Consider the following 21,729-nt stretch of genomic DNA (forward strand, 5'->3'; position numbering starts at 1 on the left):
TCTGGTTATTTTACTGGGATTGGCGCATATGAATATTTTGAAAAATAAATCTGGAATTAAATTAAGAATTATGAGGATATTGTTTTGCTCTATGATATTAACTGTTCTCCCTGTACGAGAAATCGGTAAGTACATTTACAATATTTATTGATAACAGAAGTATATCAGAATGTATCATGAAATGACGGTTACAAGTCGGTGTTATTAATCTGTTAAAGCACTGCATAAAGGGCAATCAAAATGTAAGCAACACGGCTATGAATCTTCAGATTGATAATTATTTTTGTTCAATCAGTTTTTTGTTAGGTATAGATATTGTCGACAGATATCTTAATTGAAAAGCTTTTATACTTAAAAATATTGTCATAAGGTTTCAGTTCCATACATTATAGTATGATAAAATTGTAACCGATTTCCAAATATCATTAAAAGAGTGATTTAAAACAAAAGATAGAAATGGTAATATAATTATTTTTTCTCTCAAATGTTGAATAAATTTAAAAGAAAAATGTTTCCACGTTAATTGGTACTCTCCTTGTGTTAAGCCAATTGTGTGTGAGAACGTCCAACAACAAAGATAAGCAGTTCATTTTATAGCCGTCCACTGTTCATTTTAAATGTTAATAAATATTCATGAGGGAGTTGTGTCAGGGAGTAGCCCCGATTTTTCTGAGAGTAGCCAGATTTGTGATTTTGAATTACCATATGTATATTGGATTCCGAAACGTCATCAAACCCTTACAAACAAAGACAACATTACGGGTTCCAGTAAATGCTCAACCAACCAAGCCTCTTTCTTTACTCCTCACTAAGATATTTAATAAACAGTAGTGAAGGAGAAACAGCTTAAAAACTTACGACTTTTCAAAATTTTACACAACCATTACCCCACGATAAAATATTTACATTCAGTATACTTTTCCTTATCAAGTCCATTAGAAATCCACGACGTTCAAATTTCTATAACACACGCGAAACCTTGTCACCGCGCGTTAGAATACACAGTAGGAACTATATGCATTTTCAATACTCGAGAAACACCAAAATGTAAAATGTTTTATTTCAATTTAATGAAAAACTACAACCCTGAAAAATTAATGTAGAAATTTACGTAATGTGCGTTAAGAATTAATTTGTCACTTTTTTAATCGCAATGTTTGTTTTCGTAATTTAACTTTGCAACGTCACTTAACATCATTTGACGTCACAAACGGCTCTTACGTCTATTAACCAAGTTAGTTTTGAAGGGCGCTAAATTCACATTAAATGTTAACGAAATAAGCAATTATGAAGAAGGAAAATTAGAGAATGTAAATATAAGCATTGAATTAATATTTTTGGCTGTCTTTGGTCCTATAACACACCTGACCGTGCCGACAAATTTATCATACCGCGCTAACGCGCGGTATTCAATTTGTCGGAACGGCCAGGTGTGTTATAAGACCGAAGACAGCCAAAAATATTAATTCAATGCTTAATTGAAGTCCAGACTTTTAGATATCATTGACAGCTGCTCTTTCAATAAAATGGATCTAGTAAATTTACTTACCTTTTCATTGATCACTTGCAAAATCATTTTGTTAAAAACATTCTGATTGTATTCACAAATACTCTGAAGATGACATTAAAAAGATGCTTGAGTTTCTGATTGACATTATCTATACTGTTTTTGGAAACCAGCTCTTCCAACAATCCCATGGGTACCAATTGCACTCCATTATTAGCAGACCTATTTTTGCATTCATACGAAGCAGAATTTGAGCAAACAGAATTCATGGCCCCTGGGTTGGGGGTTCTGGTGTTAGGGTGGGGCTCTTTTGCATGATTATATAGTGAAAATGCATAAATTCTTTAAAAATCTTCTTTTCTGCACCTGGGTACATGTATGAAACCAATGAACTATGTACATAGTTATGAGGAGAAAGGATGCATCTTTGAGATTTGTGAATTTCAGGCCCCTGGGTCCGGGCTTCTTGTGTTTATATAGTGAAAATGCAAGAATTCTTTGAAAATCTTTTCCTTTGTTCCTGGGTATTATGCCAATGATCTTAGTATATATTTATGACGAAGAAAGCTGCTTCTTCCAAAAATGGCTAATTTCCTGGTCCCTGTGACAGAGGTACTTGAGGGAGGGGGCATAGTCTGAAATTAATTTAATGCTTTGAAATCTGGACTTTGGTATTAATCAACAACATGATGAAATAAAATTTATAAAATTTCCAAAATTTGAAAGGCGTGGCCCCAGGGTCAGTGGTTCATGTGGGATGGGGTGCACAACTGATAAAAGTGGAAATGCATTTTCTTTCTGTTACTCTGATTTACATTTGGGTATTAGTAACCAAAGTAAGCATGCTGAGTGTATAATTATGATAAGCAATGGTGCATCTTTCAGTATTGTAAATTTCATGGCCACTGGTTTAAAACATGAATCAAAGTGAATTGTTGGAAAGTTGTCGTATGATACTCAGGTGACCTTTAAGGCCCATGGGCCTCTTGTTTTTAAAGAATTCTTTTTAAAAAGAACCAATATTTTTTAATTCAATGAATATTTCTCTTGTAAATTATTGGAAAAAAAGTTTGTGTCCCATGGGTATTTAATGCTAAAAACGTTTTAGCCCAATGATTTTCTTCAATGAAAAACTCATTGTCCCATGCCTATTTGTTCCGGTCCCATCATTGTTATAAATTTTGCCTGGTCCCTTATGCAGCAATTTACCTTCAACACCTGCATACGGAGTGTATATATCTCAGTTGATTCGATACGCAAGAGCAGGTTATACCTATGAACAATTTCTAAAACGAGGTATATTATTGACCAACAAGTTGATGAAACAACAATATCAGCAGTCATGTTTAAATTCATCAGTTCGTATGTTCCATTTTCAATACCATTTATAACCTTGTCAGCAAATACAATTTATCATTGAGTCAAATGCTGACTGACGTTTTTCATACTAATTGTTAGTTCATTATTTAAACACTGAATTGACGACGGATTTTCTGTTATTTCAAGACCATGACAAGGAGCACACAGCGGGTGTGAATGGTCGACTGGGGATGCTCACTCCTCCATGGCATCTGATCCCACCTCTGATGTTTTGGAGGTCCGTGTTTGCTCTGCTTCGATTTTGTATTTTTTTTATGGAATTTTGATCTTGAATACTATTCGTCATCTCCATATGTTTCATTAAATCAGTGTTTATAATCATGAATGAGAAATTTTATATTTGTTATTTCCATATGTTCTTTCTAAATGATTAACTTATGCACTAAGGGATACTGATCACTTTTCAGACTGTATTACAACACCGCAGGGGAGTTCCACTAGCAGATCATGCTCAGCAGGGTACTACCTGGATATCACGTCTGGGTCCTGGAAATGTCCGGGGACTTGGGGTTGCAGTGGTAGTCTAAATGTTCATTCCCAAATGGATTCTAACTGTAATTACCCTATCGGAGGTTCCTGTACTATATATGCCACCAACTCCTGGCTGGGAGGAGATCCATGTTCAGGGTGTACTAAAGACCTGGTGTGGTCTTACAGTTGCTACTGTAAATATCACTTCTTTTCCTATTATTTTTTTTATAGTTACAGAAATTTCAGTGTTTTTAAGTTCAAGATTTTTTTTTAAACTGCATCGACTCATAAACAGCGGAATGGAAATTTATGATGTAGCCTTATATGATGAAAAGAAGCACAATATCTTGGATTTAATTAAATTTACTGAAATTTTTTTATGTCTACATGTTTTGTATAACACCATGAATCTTTTAATTGAAGTCACTAAAATAATAGATCAATATTTAGCGAAAAAGTAATCGTTAGAGTATCAGGAGGTGTATTGGCCTCGGAACCCGGGGGGGGGGACTAGATGGGACTAGCCCCCCCCACACTTTTTTTTTGAAAAGATAGACATTTTCTATGTATTGAAAATTGGGGTTTACATTTTTTTGTTGGTTTAGCCCCCCTCCCCACACTTTCAATTACACCCCCCCACTTTCAATTTGCTTCCGACGCCTTTGAGGTGTACACCCTGAGGTCATTTTTTACATAAAAATGAAAGTAATAATACAATTGTTTCAGATTTGTTTTTTGTTTTTTTTTTTCTATCGTCAATATCTGCGTACCTGTCTCCATAAAAACACCGTCAATTTTGAATTACTTTCAGCAATATGGGGAAATTGGGGATCGTGGTCGTCCTGTCCCGGTGACTGCTCGACTCAGTCAATAGTGAGATACAGATCTTGTGTCAGGCCAGGGGGAGGATGTGGAACAGCTCCCTCACAATCAATGGGCTGCCTAAGATATGGCTGTAATTGTAAGTACATTATTTGGTTGCATAGATTAATGAAATTAGTCAACTGAATTTAATTTACTCATTGAAGTTTATTGCAAGTAAATTTACTTTAAATAGCTTTGCAAAACTATAAACTACCAAGGCTTAGAGATGAAAAAATGTTGATATAATTTTAGGAAAATACAGAATACAATATTGTACAATTAGTTCTGTTTTGGGGGGTTAATGCGATGAATTAGCAACATGTAGATACAATTTTAAGCAAGACCGAAGAGAGAACTTCCTACTTAAATCTTTCTGAAACTTTTCGAAAAAAAGTTGCATCATTTTTTGAATTGATTTTTAACAGCATCCTCAGAATTCGCCAGATCTACACCCAGTGATCAGACCTATTACCCGCTATCAACAAGTTGTTTCCTTGCCTTAGGGAGGGCATCCTTTACTTTTAGAGCGAGGGCTAACAATGACCTTCACTTGATGCTGAATAGCCATGCCAACTCCTCTAGTGGTTCATACTATGAATTCATCATTGCCGGATGGAGTAACACTAAGTCTGTTCTCAGGATCGATGGAACTCAGTGTGATGAACATTATCAAGTACTTCTAAGTCAATCCTGGTACGACAATTTCTGGATTTCTTGGTCTGGGACCACAATCCAAATGGGCATAGGTACGACAGTCGGCAGCAGTGTCAAACTGAACTGTACACATTCCCCGAGACACGATGTCAGGTATATCTGGATCAAAACAGGATGGGGGTCTTCAGGTCAATGGAGGTTCCCTAACGGTAGGTAAAAACAAATCAAAAACATCTAAAAATTGAGCCCTTAATCTTTTTTTAAAGAAAATAAACATACTCTAAAATATTAGAGAAATTTTATGGCGTCGAGCATAGCTCAAATGTCATCTAGTCATCAATTCATATTAATCGACACATTAATTTAGGCAACCAATTCTTTCTACCTATCTATTAGAGATGTACACATTTTTAACTTTTGAAATGTACATGTAAATAGATGTGTTAATACCATGCCATATGTTTATTGAAAAAAAGTTAATTCCTAATTCATAGCGTAAAACAATAATTTGATTTTTCAATATTTTTCTAGATGTTTCCTGTACCCATGAATTAAACGGCAACGTGAACGTTTCCACAAGTGCTACAAGTTGTAATGGAGTCAGCACTTACGCATGTAACTCAGGATACAAACAGGTTGCTGGGAACACACAGCGAACATGTTACGGAAAGTTCTGGACGGGATACCCACTTGTCTGTTCCGGTCAGTATGCAAATATTTATCTTATTTGTCTTATACTTGAGCAAGTTGATTTTAAGTTTGATTTCTAACAAGAATATAAATTCAAGTCTTTTTTTGTTTTTTTTTTCCTTTTCCAGTTTCAACCTGCAAGATAGACATCCTGTTTATTATAGAGGCTTCCTCATACACCTCTTCTATTTACTCTGAATTAGTATCGGTTATTGGTGATTTGGTGAGGACTATGCAAATTTCAACCAGTAATATACAAGTTGGGTTGATATCCTATGATAATGCTATCGACCAGAATTTCAAGTTTAACGTTTATACTACAGCGGCATCGTTGGACACCGCAATTACGGCATTAAGAATACCATTCGCCTTTACTACAACTAACCTGGCCGAGGCATTACGTGTTGCATTTTACGATTTTGTTAAATTGTCAAATGGAAACAGATTTCAAGCATATAAATATTTTGTTATTGTTGGTAAATCAGGCCCTACACATGCCGGTGCAGATATCGGAACCAGTATACGACAGCTGGCAAAAAATCAGGTGTTCGGAATTGGTAAGGAAATGACCTTTGATACATTTTTTTTTTAAAGAAAATGTATCTTAATGTTTCTAACAAGTTGCTGTCCTTTAAAAAAGGACTGCAATACGTGGACCATATGCATGTGTTTCTAACCGAGATTCAATTTAAGAAAATTTCTAGGTGTAGTGATTATTCATGTAGGTTTGTACACATTTTCTACAATGATCTGCCTACTTATGACTGATTGATTGATCATTGGCGGATCCAGAGGGGGGTTCCGGGGGTTGGACTCACCCCCCCCCTTATGTTTGTACACACAGAGAAAAAGAGAGAGAAATATAGAGTGAGAGATAGAGAGAGATATTTTTTCCTGTAATATAGATATTTATCCTCTAATAATTTGAAAAAATGAAAAATCTCTGTCCTTTCTGCTCGCTAGATTTGTAGATTTTCGCGTATTTGCTTTCCTTCCTGTGCCTTCCCAACCCCAGCTAAGATCTCCGACCACCCACAAGTAACATGCAAGGAAGATTCAGGGGAACTTTAGATATACCATTTTTGGACCATCTTCAGAAGTAAATAACTTTTAGAAGTATGCATAAGGTATTTTTAATCAAGGAAGAGAAAGGTTTAAAATGTTCCCGTAGTATGCAGATGGAGGGGGCTCATTTTTTCTGAGAACACTTTTGCTGAAGTTCTAATTAATTTTTTGATTTGGTAGCTTCCTCCACATTTTTTTTTTGCCAGAAAATATGCAGATTCAAGCATTTAAAAGTTATGTACCGAACAGAAAAGTTACAGGAATCCCCCTCTACTCCACTCCCCCCAAAAAAGATTTTAGAGAGTGGTGCATAGGGTTCTTTTTTTTTCCTTGACAACTCTTTTTGGAGGTCCTCCTTCTTATAAATGTAGCTACAGACTTGAAATGGCCTTGGTGTGATTCAATGCATGAGTGCTGGGGGCACCGACCTGGAACCCCCCCCCTTCAAAAATTTCTGGATCCGCCCCCTGGTGATTGTATACTGTTTACGTCCCTCTCCAGAATATTTCACTGATATGGAGACGTCACAATTGCCGGTGAAGGGCTGCTCTTACACTTACGGCATTTGAGCAGGGAGGGATCTTTATCGTGCCACACCTGCTGTGACACGGGGCCTCGGTTTATACGGTCTCATCCGAAGGACCGCCCCATTTAGTCGCCTTTTACGACAAGCAAGGGGATACTGAGGACCTATTCTAACCCGGATCCCCACAGGGCTACTTATGACTGATTGTAGTCTCAAAGCAAAATTGTTAATTTTTTCTCCGATTAGCCTTTAGTTTTGTCAGTTTAAAAAATCGACCTATTTTTTATGGATATATATGTAATCCATAATGGCTTGGACCCCCCCCCCCCAATCCCACACATTAAAAACCGTTCCTCTTTCAAAAGGTATTTTGATTGGTGAAATATCAAATATTTTGCGAGTCTTGATGCACAGAAATAATGCAGGTGAAAACTCGTCCTATTTTTTAAAAGTTAGAACTACTGTAGTCGTTTCTTATTCAAGTTGTTAAGTTACATGAATCTATATACTGCAAATTCTGGCACCGCAAATTCGATTCTTACTACATATTAAAATGCTTGTGTCTTAGAACCAATGTTTAGTTTGTATATAAAAGTATATGTATAAGAGAGAAACTCGGATCAGCCAATGTATATATAAGTACGATATATATAATGAATAGCATATTCTAATTCAAATAGGGCGAATTATTCTACGGGCAAGTTGCCTAATGCCTAAGGCGAACTCTCTAGCTTTCACGCACATGCGTGGCCTAACGTTTGTCCATGGCATCCGGTTTAACCTCGCTTATCTATTTACTCCATGGACCTCAGGGTCCACGCAAATATTAACATGCTTGACCGGTCACAGTAGCCTAGTGGTGGAGCGTTCGCTTCGTGATCGAGAGGCCCGGGTTCGATTCTCGTTCGCGGCGCCGCGTCATACCTAAGACGTAAGCAAAGGTAGTGACTGTTCCTTCGCCAAGCACTTGGCACTAGAAGTGAAAGTCACGGGTCTTTCGGATATGACCTTAAAAACGTAGGTCCCTTGTCACGGTAGGCGCTGGCACGATAAAGAACCCTCACTGCTCAATGGCCCTGAGTGCCGAGTATAGGTCTAAATTTGAAGCCCTTCACCGGCATAAGGTGACGTCTCCATATGAGTGAAAAATTCTCGAGAGGGACGTTAATCAATACACAATCAATCAATCAATATTAACATGCTTGTTTGTCTTTTTACAGCGCAGTGAAATGCATGTAGTAAAAAATGGATGGTGTCTTTCTCTATATCTTATTGAAGACAGTATTTCACATATTTTAAAAATTATATATCAATGAAAATCTTCACAAATCTTTGTATGCGTGTTCATCATCATACGTAAATATTAAGAAAAATAGGACAATTCAGGAGAAAAAGATACGAAAGCTCAAGGCTGTTTTTTTTAGTGGAGACAAATTTTTATGTATCCTAAAAATCATTTAATTAAATATGAAAATCTAGTACATTTCTAGTTTGTAATAAACCAAAAACTAATTAACATATCTGTTTAATGAAAGTCGATTAGATCTTAATGTCGACTTGTATGAACATAAATTTGTAAATGATTCTTGCTGAATTGAATTTGGTTTTTTTTTTTTGTAACCATAGGATAATATTAATAACTTTTTCGTTACCTTTAACTCAAATCTTAAAGAAATTACAACAGTAGATTAATTAGTTTATTATGCAATCTATCATTAACTATACTTTGATTTATTGTGCTTTACTTTATTTGTAAAAGGTTTGACTGTTTACTATGGAAAAAAATTCCTTCCTTATTCGTACCACTCATTATCTTAATAATACTATAATAGGATAAAGAATATTGTATAATTTATACGAGTGCAATGCAATAAAACACAAAATCATAAACATAGCATTCCTTATTTTGTGGTCGCGGTGAAAGTACCCGAAATATGAAGTAACAATATTATTTCCAGGGTAAATGTAAATTCATGGAAATTTTTTCTCTGGCATTAAATATCATAAAAACAATCGACGACTACAAAGATAGACTTGCATATACGAGGCATGCTCCAATGTAACTTACTTTTGAAATTCTGACTTAGGTATTTCCCCAACCACGGCTTTGGCCAATGATCTTAAGTCCGCCGCTGGAAGTACTGCTAGATACGTCGAGGCAACCTCCCCAGCAGACCTAGCTACACAATTTAACACCGTTCTTACAAAAATCGCTGTCTGCCCAACGTCTGCTTTTCCTGGTCCTACGTCAGTAGGTATGTCTGGGTGTCATGGTGCTATAATGTATACTGTAAACCAACTTTTATTCGCGTGCGAGAAATTTTCGCGACGTTCGCGAGAGCCTCGTCATCGCGAATATTTCTCGCCGCGAACGCGTCCTTAAAGTCTCTTTTTCTACTAAAACAGTTCCAAAAAGGCTTGATCGCGAAAATAAATCGTCGCGAACTAGTTTACTCTCGGTAAATCGCGAAATAAAGTCGTCGCGAATAAAAGTTGGTTTACAGTATTATGTATTATCAAAATATTCATTCTGCAGTATTATAAGACATTGTATTTTTTCAGCTTGCAAGCTCGACATAGTTTTCATCGTTGAAAATTTTAATCTTCGCTTCATTAAAAGATTTGTGGCAGAGTTAGTCGAGGATCTACCGATTTCTTCAACTGGCGTCAGGGTAGGTTTTGTGGTATTTGATGACGGAGCAAGAACCGAGTTTGGACTTACTGCTCATACCAGCCCGAGGCCGTCAAAAGGGCAATTGAAGGAATTTCAGAGACGTCTAGCAATTATCATTATGTAGATAAGGGATTAATTCATGCTCGTGACAACGTGTTCACGGCTGCTGGTGGAGATCGGGCGGATGCTGTCAATTATTATGTTTTTATCGTTGGGCCTTTTTACAGTGATCCAGTCACAACGGCAAGGCTCATCAGAAGAAGTGGGGACAATATAATTTTTGGCGTTCGTAAGTCAATATTTGTTAGACATTTTGGATGTATGTGATGCATAACTTGTACTTACATGTAATCTCAAGCACCTTATTTTTAGACATTGGAACGAGGTACCAAACTGAATATAAGGAGTCTGTCGGTTCATGTGGTGACTATACGAAATATACAAGTGTGGATTTGTACAATAACTTGATCAACATTAAAGAGAAAGTGAAAGAAAAAATCACTACATGTCATCAAAGTCCGCAACACACACAAGGTATTTATTAACTTCTCCACAAGAGTTTGAGTTTAAGATGCAAAGTTTTGGATGAGTTGTTTTCAAAAAAATATTTGAATATCAAATTAAATTTTGAGTAAAAATAGACAAATGCATTAAAAATATTAACTTGAAACATATGGATAAGACGAACAGTATTCAAGATCAAAAGTCTATAACCAATACCAAAAAAAAGCAGAACGAACACGGACCTCCAAAACATCAAAGATGGGATCAGGTGCCATAGAGGAGTGAGCATCCCCTGCCAACCGGTCACACCCGTCATGTCCTCATTGTCAGAAAAAAAATGAAATTCCGTCGTCAGTTCAGTGTATATAAATGGACTAAAAATTAGTTTGAAAAACGTCAGTTAACTTTTGACTCAATGATAGATAAGGTCATTGTATCGACACAGAACTTACGAAATGATGACTATAAACGATTGATTAAATTTCCTATTTCACAGACCTTCAAAAGTATTGATTTTTTTTTTTAAAGTCTCAAAAATGTGATTTTTAAGCATATTTAGCAACGTATTTTGGCAAAATGTTTTTGTGACATAGTTTTGATGATCGAATTATTAATTATGAAGTTTTACTTATATAGACAATTGCACCATTGATGAGAAGAAGCAGACCTCTAGCATGCACTGGAGTATCATCGTCGTCATTGTCGTCGCTTTCATAGTTGTAATGATGTCAGGAGTGGCTATATTTGTCTTTTTGTATAGACGAAACAGCTATTCAAAGAATAAAGGTAAAGACTAGGTTATTATTCAATGAAAATGAAAAGCTACAAATTTGAGAGAACGCATAATGATACAGAAACTCGTTGAAAGAAAAATCTTCGGCGACGGACGAGATTCTACGGCGATCTCACGGCATTCTACTGCGTTCCCACGGAGATCTCTCGCCGATTGACTGCGCTTCCGCGTATTTTTCACGGCGCGTTAGGAGTTTTCACCTCCTGTTCACGGCGTTCTCAATGCTCTGGCTGCGTTCACAATACGTTTACAATGCGTTCTATACTCATTGATATATATTCAGAAGGAATATAAAACATTTTTGTTTAAAGATTCAAGTTACACGATGAAAAGACTTCTAATCATGCCAAGAAATATTCTTAATAATTAAAAGTGCTATTTAAAAAAATTTAGCACTAAATTATTCATAGTTTTATGATTAAACTCCTTTTTTTCAATTTTATCGGTTCAGATGTGTTGTTAGATTTTCTTTGATTTCATTATGAATGTAAAAAAAAATATTAAAAGACACTGAAAAGTTTTCTACAAAATTTAAGTGAAACAACAGAACAAGTTCTGGTGTAGTTTTCTCTTCCATTTTTTTTTTCATTTAAATGCTCCTAGTGCAACAAATACGTTGGAATTATTGCTGATCAAATATGATCCCATTGCTCTTGTTTTGTGAGCTTGCTGAAAACGCTCTAGCAACGCCGTGAAAGCGCATTGTGATCGCCAACTGATGCTGTAGAAACCCCATGGGAACGCAATGATCGCAGTGACAACTGTCGCCGTGTAATCGCAGTCCAAAAAATCACAAGAAGATAAATCTCATTAGAAGCGCCGTAAAAACGCTATAGAAACGCAGTGACATCTCCAAGGACTCCGCGACATCTCCGGAAGGTCTCCTTGGAAGCGCAGTCTACTATCACTGCGTTCGTGCCGCGATCATGTGCGTCTTCACGGCGTTCGTACGGAGTTCCCACTACGTTGTTGGAGATCTCAATGCGTTGTTACGGCGATCATACTACGTTTCTACTGCGTTCCTATCAGACCGCGATCACACGGCGCGTACTTTGTGCATGCCCAAAGTGATCGCCGTCCCCTGGCGTTCTAGGAGACCCTACTCGACCCTACGGCATTCAGTGGAGATCTCGCCGCGTTGTCACGGCGCTGTTGGAGACTCTACTGCGATCACCTTTGCGTTTTGCATTTTTTGAGGACGCCGTGCAGTCGCCGTGAGGACGCAGCCCCGGTGTGACAGGGGTTTAACGAACAGTATTCGATCTCAAACGTCAATTAAACATCACAAAATAGGAGCGGAGCAAACACAAACCTCCAAAACATCAGAGGTGGGATCAGGAGGAGTGATTGCCATGGAGGAGTGAGCATCTCCTGGCAATCGCTCACACTCCCCACGTGCTCAAGGTAATGTTGAATCCTCCCCCCCCCCCCCCGAAAAATCCGTGTACAACTCAGTGTGTAAATAACGGACTAACAATAAGTATAAAGAAGTCAGTCAGCTAGTGATAAATTGTATCTGCTGACAAGGTCAATGAATCGACCATAGAACTTACGAAATGATGACTTTAAACGAGACTGCTGGTATTTTGGTTTCTTTATCTTGTTTGTCAATAATTTACCTCATTGTAGAAATTGTTCATATGTAGAATATGCTCTTCCGTATCAAATCAATTAAGAGATTTAGACTCCGTATGCAGGTGACAAAGATATATTGCTGCATAAGTAAGGGAAGTTGACGATTGAGAAAGTCATTACGTTTATCAAAAAGCTTTGAAGAACATTGCCTTTGTAGTCATTTTTTTTTTATAAATTAAGAGGATTTTTTTTGGGGGGGGGATCAAACACTAAACTGCTAATGTCTTGAAACCCGAGGGTTCGACTACCTGTATATTAAACGTATACTTCCTAAGGAATTTTTGCCACATGTCCTCCATGTCTGCGTTTTAATTACATGTACTGCAATTACCGTTAGTTTTCCTCTTATTGTTGAAATACTACGTCACATTGTCACTACATCAAAAAAGTAACCAAGTACGTACATCTCTCTTGTTCAAGTAGATGATCTGCAACATACAACGTTATCTGACAAATCTCTTCTGAGCACAAAAACATGTTAATAATGTTTTGAAAGACATTCAAAATCTTTTTCATCTACACGTTATGCGGTAGTTAAGTTATATTTAAAGGATAACATTAAAATAGCATTTCTTATATGTATGACACCGAGGACACTGTACATGTATTTTATTTCTTTGAACTCAAAGTAAAATATACTACACAGTCTGTTAAATCTTTCGATATTTTATCAGAAAAGACGCTAAATAATTACCTCAAGACAAGATTTGTGATAAAGGTGATAACTTTAATTTTTCAATAGAGAACTTTCCTTATTCATGTAGCTATATACGACTATCATTTGCATATGGAGATAAGGTTTCCAAGTAAAATTCGATTAAACAAAGCAAGCTCTACATAAAAACGATTTCTGAATCGAAGCAAACTATTGGCAAATAAGCACGTAATCATCGATTTGAAATCATTAATATCGCAAAGTAGATGTGAAATGTCTTTAGTAGTTATTTGAATAATTTGTCATTACATTTTCTAGCATATTTTCTGATAAAAACATAGTTTTGAAACACACACACACAAAAAAAAATGAATAAATAAATAAATAAATAAAAAAAACCATTGAAGATAATAATCGCAATAAACATACCGTACATGTAAAAGATGACTTTTCTGTTATTGCAATGCTTAAAATATTATCAACATGATTACAGAAACACACATTCGTGAAGGGTAATGAATATGTATTTGTGGATTTCTTTACTTTTGAGTACTACACTTATTACTTCTGCTACAGTCTACTACAACTACTGCTATAATTACTTCTTAATACGATTAACTCTTGGTGATAATTGCTGTCTACTGCTTCAGATACAGCATGTTCTCAAAGGAAGCATAATCCAGTAGTAGTTTTTGCTCTACTCACATCTTGTTTTGTTTCACTGAACTCTTGTGCATAATATCGAAGTTGGTTTTTTTTAAATTGATATATAAAAGTTTTTCTCTTGATTTTGTTGTTTCTTTGCCATCATTTCAATTATCGTTGTAAGCTCGATTAACATATTTTGTTTTATTAAAAATATACGAGTTTAATTTTTTCCTGACATGTGGCATATGTCCTGCAAAAATATTGTATGTTCTATTTGTATTTATATTGTTTACAGTACAGAGCTCTTGTAAAGAAACTATCAGATTATCGGTACATGTATTAGATATGTATGAAAAATATGGTTATTAAACCAATTGTGATTGCACTGCGTACATCTTTTGAAAATAAATAATGTACAACACACCCTCCCTTAAGAAATTCTAAAGCCTCTTGGGACGATAACAATATGCTGTGAATCTACAAATACGCGTTGAAAAATCAAATTGGAAAATGACAATTTGCTTATAAAAATTATTTAAAATTATATTTATAAAAGTTCTCAAATGTAAAGAATATTTGAATATAAGACCCTCCCCTGATTCCGCCTTTATCTTTTTTCTTTTTTTTCTATTTGAGTCGCATGTAGTCCATTTGAGTTTGATAAAACATCATTGGCAGTGCAATTATATTTAGTCCATTTAATATTCATTTAATCCCTGAAGTACGTACTAGTTTGTAAGTTCATGAATATATATTAAATATTGACTACTAGTTTGTTTTGTCTCAAGTTAAACTTTCTAAAAGATATCAAGTCCAAGTTTATAGTCCATATATGTATTATGCATCTATTTTCATACCTGGTTATAAATTTATTTTTTGTTGATTGTAAATTTTACTTCTTAAATTTTAATTTCAGTCCTTGTTAAAAGTTAACCTACAATTGTATGTATTTATTTCTCTTGTGACAATTATCTATTTATAGTTTCAAAATAATTTCAAACAAAACAGTGTGTGAAAACATCCCCACCCTCTCCCGAAATCGTATCCTTTCGTTGCTTTTAAAGATAAAATGTAAATTTCGTATTTTCTTCGACCAAATTTACTTCAGCGATCAAACTTTAAATGCTTCATCTATTTTAATTTTATATTTAAGTGTAAATTGATATTTGAAAACTTTTTTTTTTAATTCGATGAAATGCGAACCGATATATTGACCGTCATTGACGCGGTCTTGGTGTGATATGAGATAAAATCTATGTGGAAAAATAATACAAGGAACAAGCGGCAGTTGAGACCAGTCGGCAGGGGATGCTCATTCCTCCATGTCATCTGATCCCACCTCTGATGATTTGGAGGTCCCTGTATAATTTGGTCTTATTTTGTATTGTTTGATGGTCTTTTGAGCTTGAATACTGTTTGATATCGCCATATGCTTCATTTTAATGTTATACATGTATAAGATATGGAGCTAACATTCATATTTTAGAGAAGCACGAAGCAGCTGTTGACAAATTTAGTCCTTTTATTATAGAACGACACACAGTAACTATGACAGCATTGATGGATCTGGCGAAATTAAAGATCATACTTATGAAACTGTGGATACAAGCATAGGTAGGTAAATATACAAGAAAAAATATACTTTATAAGTACTAGTACCGGCAGTTTATTCGAGAGAATAATCTGCATGAATGAATTCCAAATATTTGTTTCAGTCTACAAAAATCAATATACATATTGTGCTCCAAGCGGTTTTGAACTCTCTTTATAGAAAACATACCTTGCACAGGAATACCAAGCATTCACAGCCATTGTCAGAAAATCTCATATTTCAAAGAATTTATTTCATTTGCACAATGTACATGTATGTTGCATTTTTCATAATGCATTGTGGTAATTATAATTTTTCTGGAAATAAAAAAAAATTGTGAAAAAAAAAACGAATCAAAAACATTGTAAGTATAGAAGGTGGTTTTTGTTTTTGCTTTCAGGTACTTCTGACAGAGGGTAAGTAAACTGTGTTATCATAATATTATTTGTATACAAGTGCCGATCAGGAAAATGTTCAATTCACATGTAAGAATAACAAATGGTGCAATAGCAATTTTGTCTAGTGTACATGCATGGGGAATACGTGATACTCCTCATCTTCTGTATTGACTGTAACCATTTAAACTTTGGTATGCATGGTTACCAAAATCAAACAAAGCACTGATAAAACGGTATAAAGGAATTATTAAGAAAATAATTGTAGAAAGTTAGTAACCATGGATTCATTTGGAATACAGTTTAGATGCTTAAAATGCCATTAAACAACATTAAATTATTAAAGGTGTTACATTATCAAACTCAACAACACAATGAATACAATAAAAAAATATCCTTAGTAATTAGATATTGGGAATATTTATTTTCGAGTAAATTTCATGTTTACTTAATTTAGGCATACAATATGTATTCTTTTGTTTTGTGTATGCCTCTATCTTGAGGAAAAGAAAAATTCAAGACTGAAAAATATATAATATATTATCTAAGGGACCTTAGAACACAGATAAACCGTAAAAAAATTAGGAATACAATATACCCGTGATTTAAAGTGATATTTCATTTGCTTCTAGAGAAATTTAACTTTAACGAAGAAACAAATGATTTTCATGTTCTCTTTCGCTTCGCTCAGTCGAACATAAATCATTTCCTGTTCTAATATAAAATAAAACAAACACAGAATATAGGATAAGATAAGACATAGTTAGCCATTTATTAAAACAAAGTTGTACAAACTTTAAGATAATCACGTCCGTAGAAGGACACGATCAGCATCCAAATGTGTTAATGTTGGAGGATTCCTAGTGGTAAATATTCCCAAAGTCCGCTGTTGATGGGTGAAATCGGTAAGGTTTAGTGGCAATATTCAACAAAAATTTCATTCATTATCTGAAAAATACATCTAAAAATTGAAACAGCAAAAAGAATTTTAAAAAAACTTGAAAGTAGTTGGCTAACTTTTGTCGAGTGATTACAATAACCGATTGCAAGATTTAAATACTCTAAACCAAATGTCTGCAAATTATTACGATAAACAAAATAGTGCCACTTATTATTACCAACATCACATATAATTTAAATACCCACTACTTGCAAGCATCGCTGGTCTAGTGTATCAAGCGCTTCAATTCCACTGTGAGATGCACATCTTTTTACTTTTTTAAAAACGAAAAGAAATATATTACTCACCTTGAATTTTTACCTACTTATCTAATAGAATAAAAGTTGCATACAATATACTGAAAAAGTTTGAAAAAGAAATTAATACTGTTGTTATTGTTATCAAAAAGGGAAAATAATTCGACTTTTTTAAAAGGGAATGGTTTTGATTGTGTTTACTTATGGTAGCATTTAACCTCATGTGGTATCTTTTCATGTGCATGTTGCTTACACATAAATAGACATTGATTAGAAGTCAAGATTTTTTGAAACCTTCATAAAAGAGTATGTACTCAAGAAAGAAAAATCAGATATTTACTCTATAATTTTCATTGCAAAAATAAATGTATATTTTTTTTAAATTATTGTTTAGACCAAAGGAGGAAATTTCTCAATCTGGAGTCGAAGACAATGGATATGAGACCCCTCTTGAAAGAGGTAAATTGAAATAGAATTTATTGTTGATATTTCAAATTTAATGGTTCATTTTCCCCAGAATATGTTTACTTCAAACTTTCATTACAGTTTCTGCAACTGAAACCGCAGCAGTCCAGATTCAAAGAGAAACAGGATTTTATCACAGCTATGTGGACATTAACTAGACTCTAAAAATATTTCGTTCGCTTGTACGTGTATCTATAATTGTAAACAATGAATTTACATTATATAATATTCACATAATTAATGTAAAATGTACTTTCTTTTATTCAAATTCATGTGTTTTAACTCAAAATTAGGCGATTCTTTAGATTTTGGTACGATACAAATTTAATCATTAGTTTCAAACAAAACAAAACAAAACAAAAAATCAAAGGGAAGATTATAAAAAAAGTGATATATGGTTGCCTGACATGAAATACATTCTTAGATCAATTACAATTATTAAATTCTAAGTGAGCTTTTCTGGTCACATTTTATCCATAGTCCGTCCGTCCGTCTGAACTTTTCTCATTTTCAACTTCTCAAGAACCACTGTGCCAATTTTAACCAAACTTGGTACCAAGCATCCTTGGGTAATGGGGAGTTTAAATTGTTAAAATAAAGGGCCAAGTCCCCTCCTAAGGGCAGATTATCAACAAAAGACAAAAAATAGGTTGGGTTCATTAAAAAATCTTCTCAAGAACCAGTGGGCCAGGAAAGCTGAAACTTATGTGGAAGCATTCTGGGGTAGCGTAGATTCTAAATTGTTAAAATCATGACCCCCGGGGGTAGGACGGGGCCACAATGGGTAGGGCAGGACCACAATAGGGAATCTAATTTTTACGTAGAAATATGTAGGAAAAATCTTTTTAAAAAATCTTCTTCTCAAGAACCAGTGGGCCAGGAAAACTGAAACTTATGTGAAAGCATCCTGGGGTAGTATAGATTCTAAATTGTTCAAATCATGACCCCCGGGGGTAGGACGGGGCCACAATGGGGAATCCAATTTTACAGAGAAATATATAGGAAAAATATTTAAAAATCTTCTTCTCAGGATCAAGAACCAGTGGGCCATAAAAGCTGACACTTATGTGGAAGCAAGGGGGAGATAATCAAGAAAAGACAAAAATAGGAAGGGGTCATTAAAAATTCTTCCTCTCAAGAACCAGTGGATCAAAAAAGCTGAAACTTAAGTGGAAACATCTTAGGGTAGTGTAGAATATAAATTATTAAAATCAAGACGGGGTGGGGCTAGGGGCCACAATAGATATAAGAAGAGGGGAAATCTGGTAAAGAACTGCATTACCAAAGTTACTTAGGTGAGCGATGTGGCCCATGGGCCTCTTGTTAAAATATTATAATGCAGATATACAGTTAATCGTACCTTTATCTATTTATTATTTTGTATAATTTTTTTTAAATAATTTAAAGTTAACTACAGTATTTTATTATTTATACAGAGAAAATGACACAAAACTCAATTAAGAATGTATACTTATTTATTGGCCATTATTGGCCGTGGCACAAGAAAATACAAAATTGTGGGACGCCATTTCAATTGGGCAGTCCCATCAAATTCAAACATCAACTAACCGTCCCGGGATAACCGCGGAGGGTCAGTACACATACAAACTGTTCAAATCAATCAATCAATCAATCAATAAGTCATATCTCAAACTCCTAATATCAAGCATATCAACTTCTTTTATCAAATCTTGTACATCATATATCAATAATATCTCAAACTTCATAGATCAAACATCTCAAACTTCAAATATCAACATTTTTCATATTTCAAACCTGTACGATGTAGTACAGCTCTAATGTATATATCACTATCACCAAAAGTAAGCGTATTAGCTTAGTGTTTCACTAGCATTAGCATTTCAACAAGGTGACACTTCCACACAAACATTCAGTTATCAGCTGACTTGGGTGTGCGCAGACGCTTCACACTAGCGACTTCTCCTTGAAAAAATGCCACGACGGTTTCTTTTAAGTTCAAAGTATCAATCATATAATCGATTAAATGCTACCAATTCGATTTCATAACGATGGTAAGTTTTACAATTTTGCAACACTATTCGGTACGCATACTGTACAGAGACAGTTTAATGCATGTTTCGCACAATCCTTACAGCTGGCAATGGACTTGATGTGGACATCATGTGGCAGATTTTTCACTTTAACTTCTCCTTTAGACAGCACCAGGATGATATTTTCTCTATGGGTATAAGGTATTCATCTCGGACGTGAAGATCAAAGTTGTTTCACTGCAAAATAAAGCAAAACCAAGTAGCAGAAAATCATTCTTTACGAAGGAACATTCTAATAAATGTGGTGGGAGGGCGGTTTTTTGAAATTACAAAGCAACATTTCTTGCTTTTTGCATGCAATTGTTATGCGTCTATACCTTTGAAACGTTCAGGAGAAAGGAATGTGAAGAACAAACTGACTTTTATATACAACGCTTGATGTGTCAACCAAACCTGACTCTTAAAAGCCAACGTTGAAATAACAAATACTTGGGACCTATATACTAGTATATAGGTCCCTTCAAATATACTTTTCTTGTAAAATAAAGACATCTATTTTGTCTACACAAATAGATGCTATTATCTGGGCTTATCTGTAATTAGTTAAATACATTTCTCCTCTGCACTGACCTAAATTTATTCCTGGGGAGGAGCTTGACAGGCAGAAGTTGAACAGTAGTTGCGTGGTCATGATACAAATACTTAGGTGGCCTCCTTTTTGTCTAATCTGTGTCTTCTTGTAACAATCCCTTGCAGTTGTATAAGTCATCAATATTTAAAATATGAACAAAAACTATAGAAAAAAATAACTTGATCTTATCTTAATTACCGGTATCTGGTTTTCTACTTTTGCCCACTTTACATTTTATTAACATATTAAATCTTCATTTTTTTAAATACATATCCTGATTTGCTCTAATTATTTCGGGAGTTTGGGTAAAATATTGAGGTCCCATGTTTGGGATATCCTATAATTAAAAGGGAAAAAACTGAATCCCTCCTGACAATCAGAAATTACTAGAAGGAAACTGTCTTCAGATTTTAGAAAGATAAATTGTAAAACAATTATATCGTAGTGTCCATATCATTGATAGCTGCTTTTTCAACAACAAAGGAACTTAAATTTATCTACTTTGTCATTGGTCATTTGCAAAATTATTTTGTTGAAAAACATTCTGATTGAACACACAAGTACTCTGAAGTTCGACATCAAAACATGCATGCTTGAGTTTCTGATTGACAATATCTATATGTTTTTATAGAGACTAGATATTCCAAAAATCTATTGGCATTTCCAAAGTACCAGTTGCGCCCCGTTGTAATTTTTTTTATATTATGTGGCATATGTGGCAGAATTTATCTAAAATATTATACATGAAGAGAAGATATCACTTGCTGTGTCCTTCAACTCAATTCTTTTGCCGATACAATATACCCCGATTAGCTTAAGATAAAAGATACCACAGAGCCTGACACATATGTTTCATATCTGGATATTTTACTTGAAAAAGACGTTAATGGTTATTTTACAACCAAGCTTTATGAAAAACGTTATGACTTTATTTTTCAATCGTCAGCTCCCCTTACTTATGCAGCAATATAAGAGTTTTTATATATGAATGTTTTTAATTACGAGGGGCGTTCAATAAATAATGTCATCAGCTCCATGACATACAACATAGAAATCATATAACATTAAGCTTGACTTTTTCTAATTATTGAATCTTTAATGAATTGATAACAGTTTATGTGACTACTTTTCATCGCATAATTTGATTGTGGGAAGCTGGAAAACAAGGGCTACTCGAGACACTGCGTTAAAAATGAATGGTCAAGAATCAGTAAATTAGAGTAAAGTGGAACGCGTCATTAAAGCTGCTGTAAAACTTGTTAATTTCCCAAAAATATATTAACTGAAATATGTGAAATTTACAGCAACGTATGTCTATTTCATACACACATGAACAAGTGGATTTCAATTAGCAAAAATTATATAATGGGCA

At 34.7% G+C, this 21,729-nt stretch overlaps 1 protein-coding gene across 1 annotated transcript; it reads left to right on the forward strand.

The window, feature by feature from the left end:
• Positions 1-91: 91 nt before the first annotated feature.
• LOC134240362 (uncharacterized) lies at positions 92-17,872 on the forward strand. Its single transcript, XM_062722454.1, is given in 16 exon segments — positions 92-125; positions 3,295-3,552; positions 4,170-4,319; positions 4,648-5,085; positions 5,408-5,578; positions 5,695-6,123; positions 9,245-9,412; positions 9,720-9,890; positions 9,893-10,120; positions 10,204-10,365; positions 10,972-11,121; positions 13,912-13,930; positions 15,598-15,680; positions 16,058-16,073; positions 17,644-17,708; positions 17,796-17,872. Coding segments are annotated over 16 exon segments (2,619 nt in total).
• The last annotated feature ends 3,857 nt before the right edge of the window (positions 17,873-21,729 follow it).

Source organism: Saccostrea cucullata, unplaced genomic scaffold, assembly GCF_032062105.1.
Source record: "Saccostrea cucullata isolate Sc308-1 unplaced genomic scaffold, CSIRO_AGI_Scuc_v1 ctg3470, whole genome shotgun sequence".
Lineage (NCBI taxonomy): Eukaryota > Metazoa > Mollusca > Bivalvia > Ostreida > Ostreidae > Saccostrea > Saccostrea cuccullata.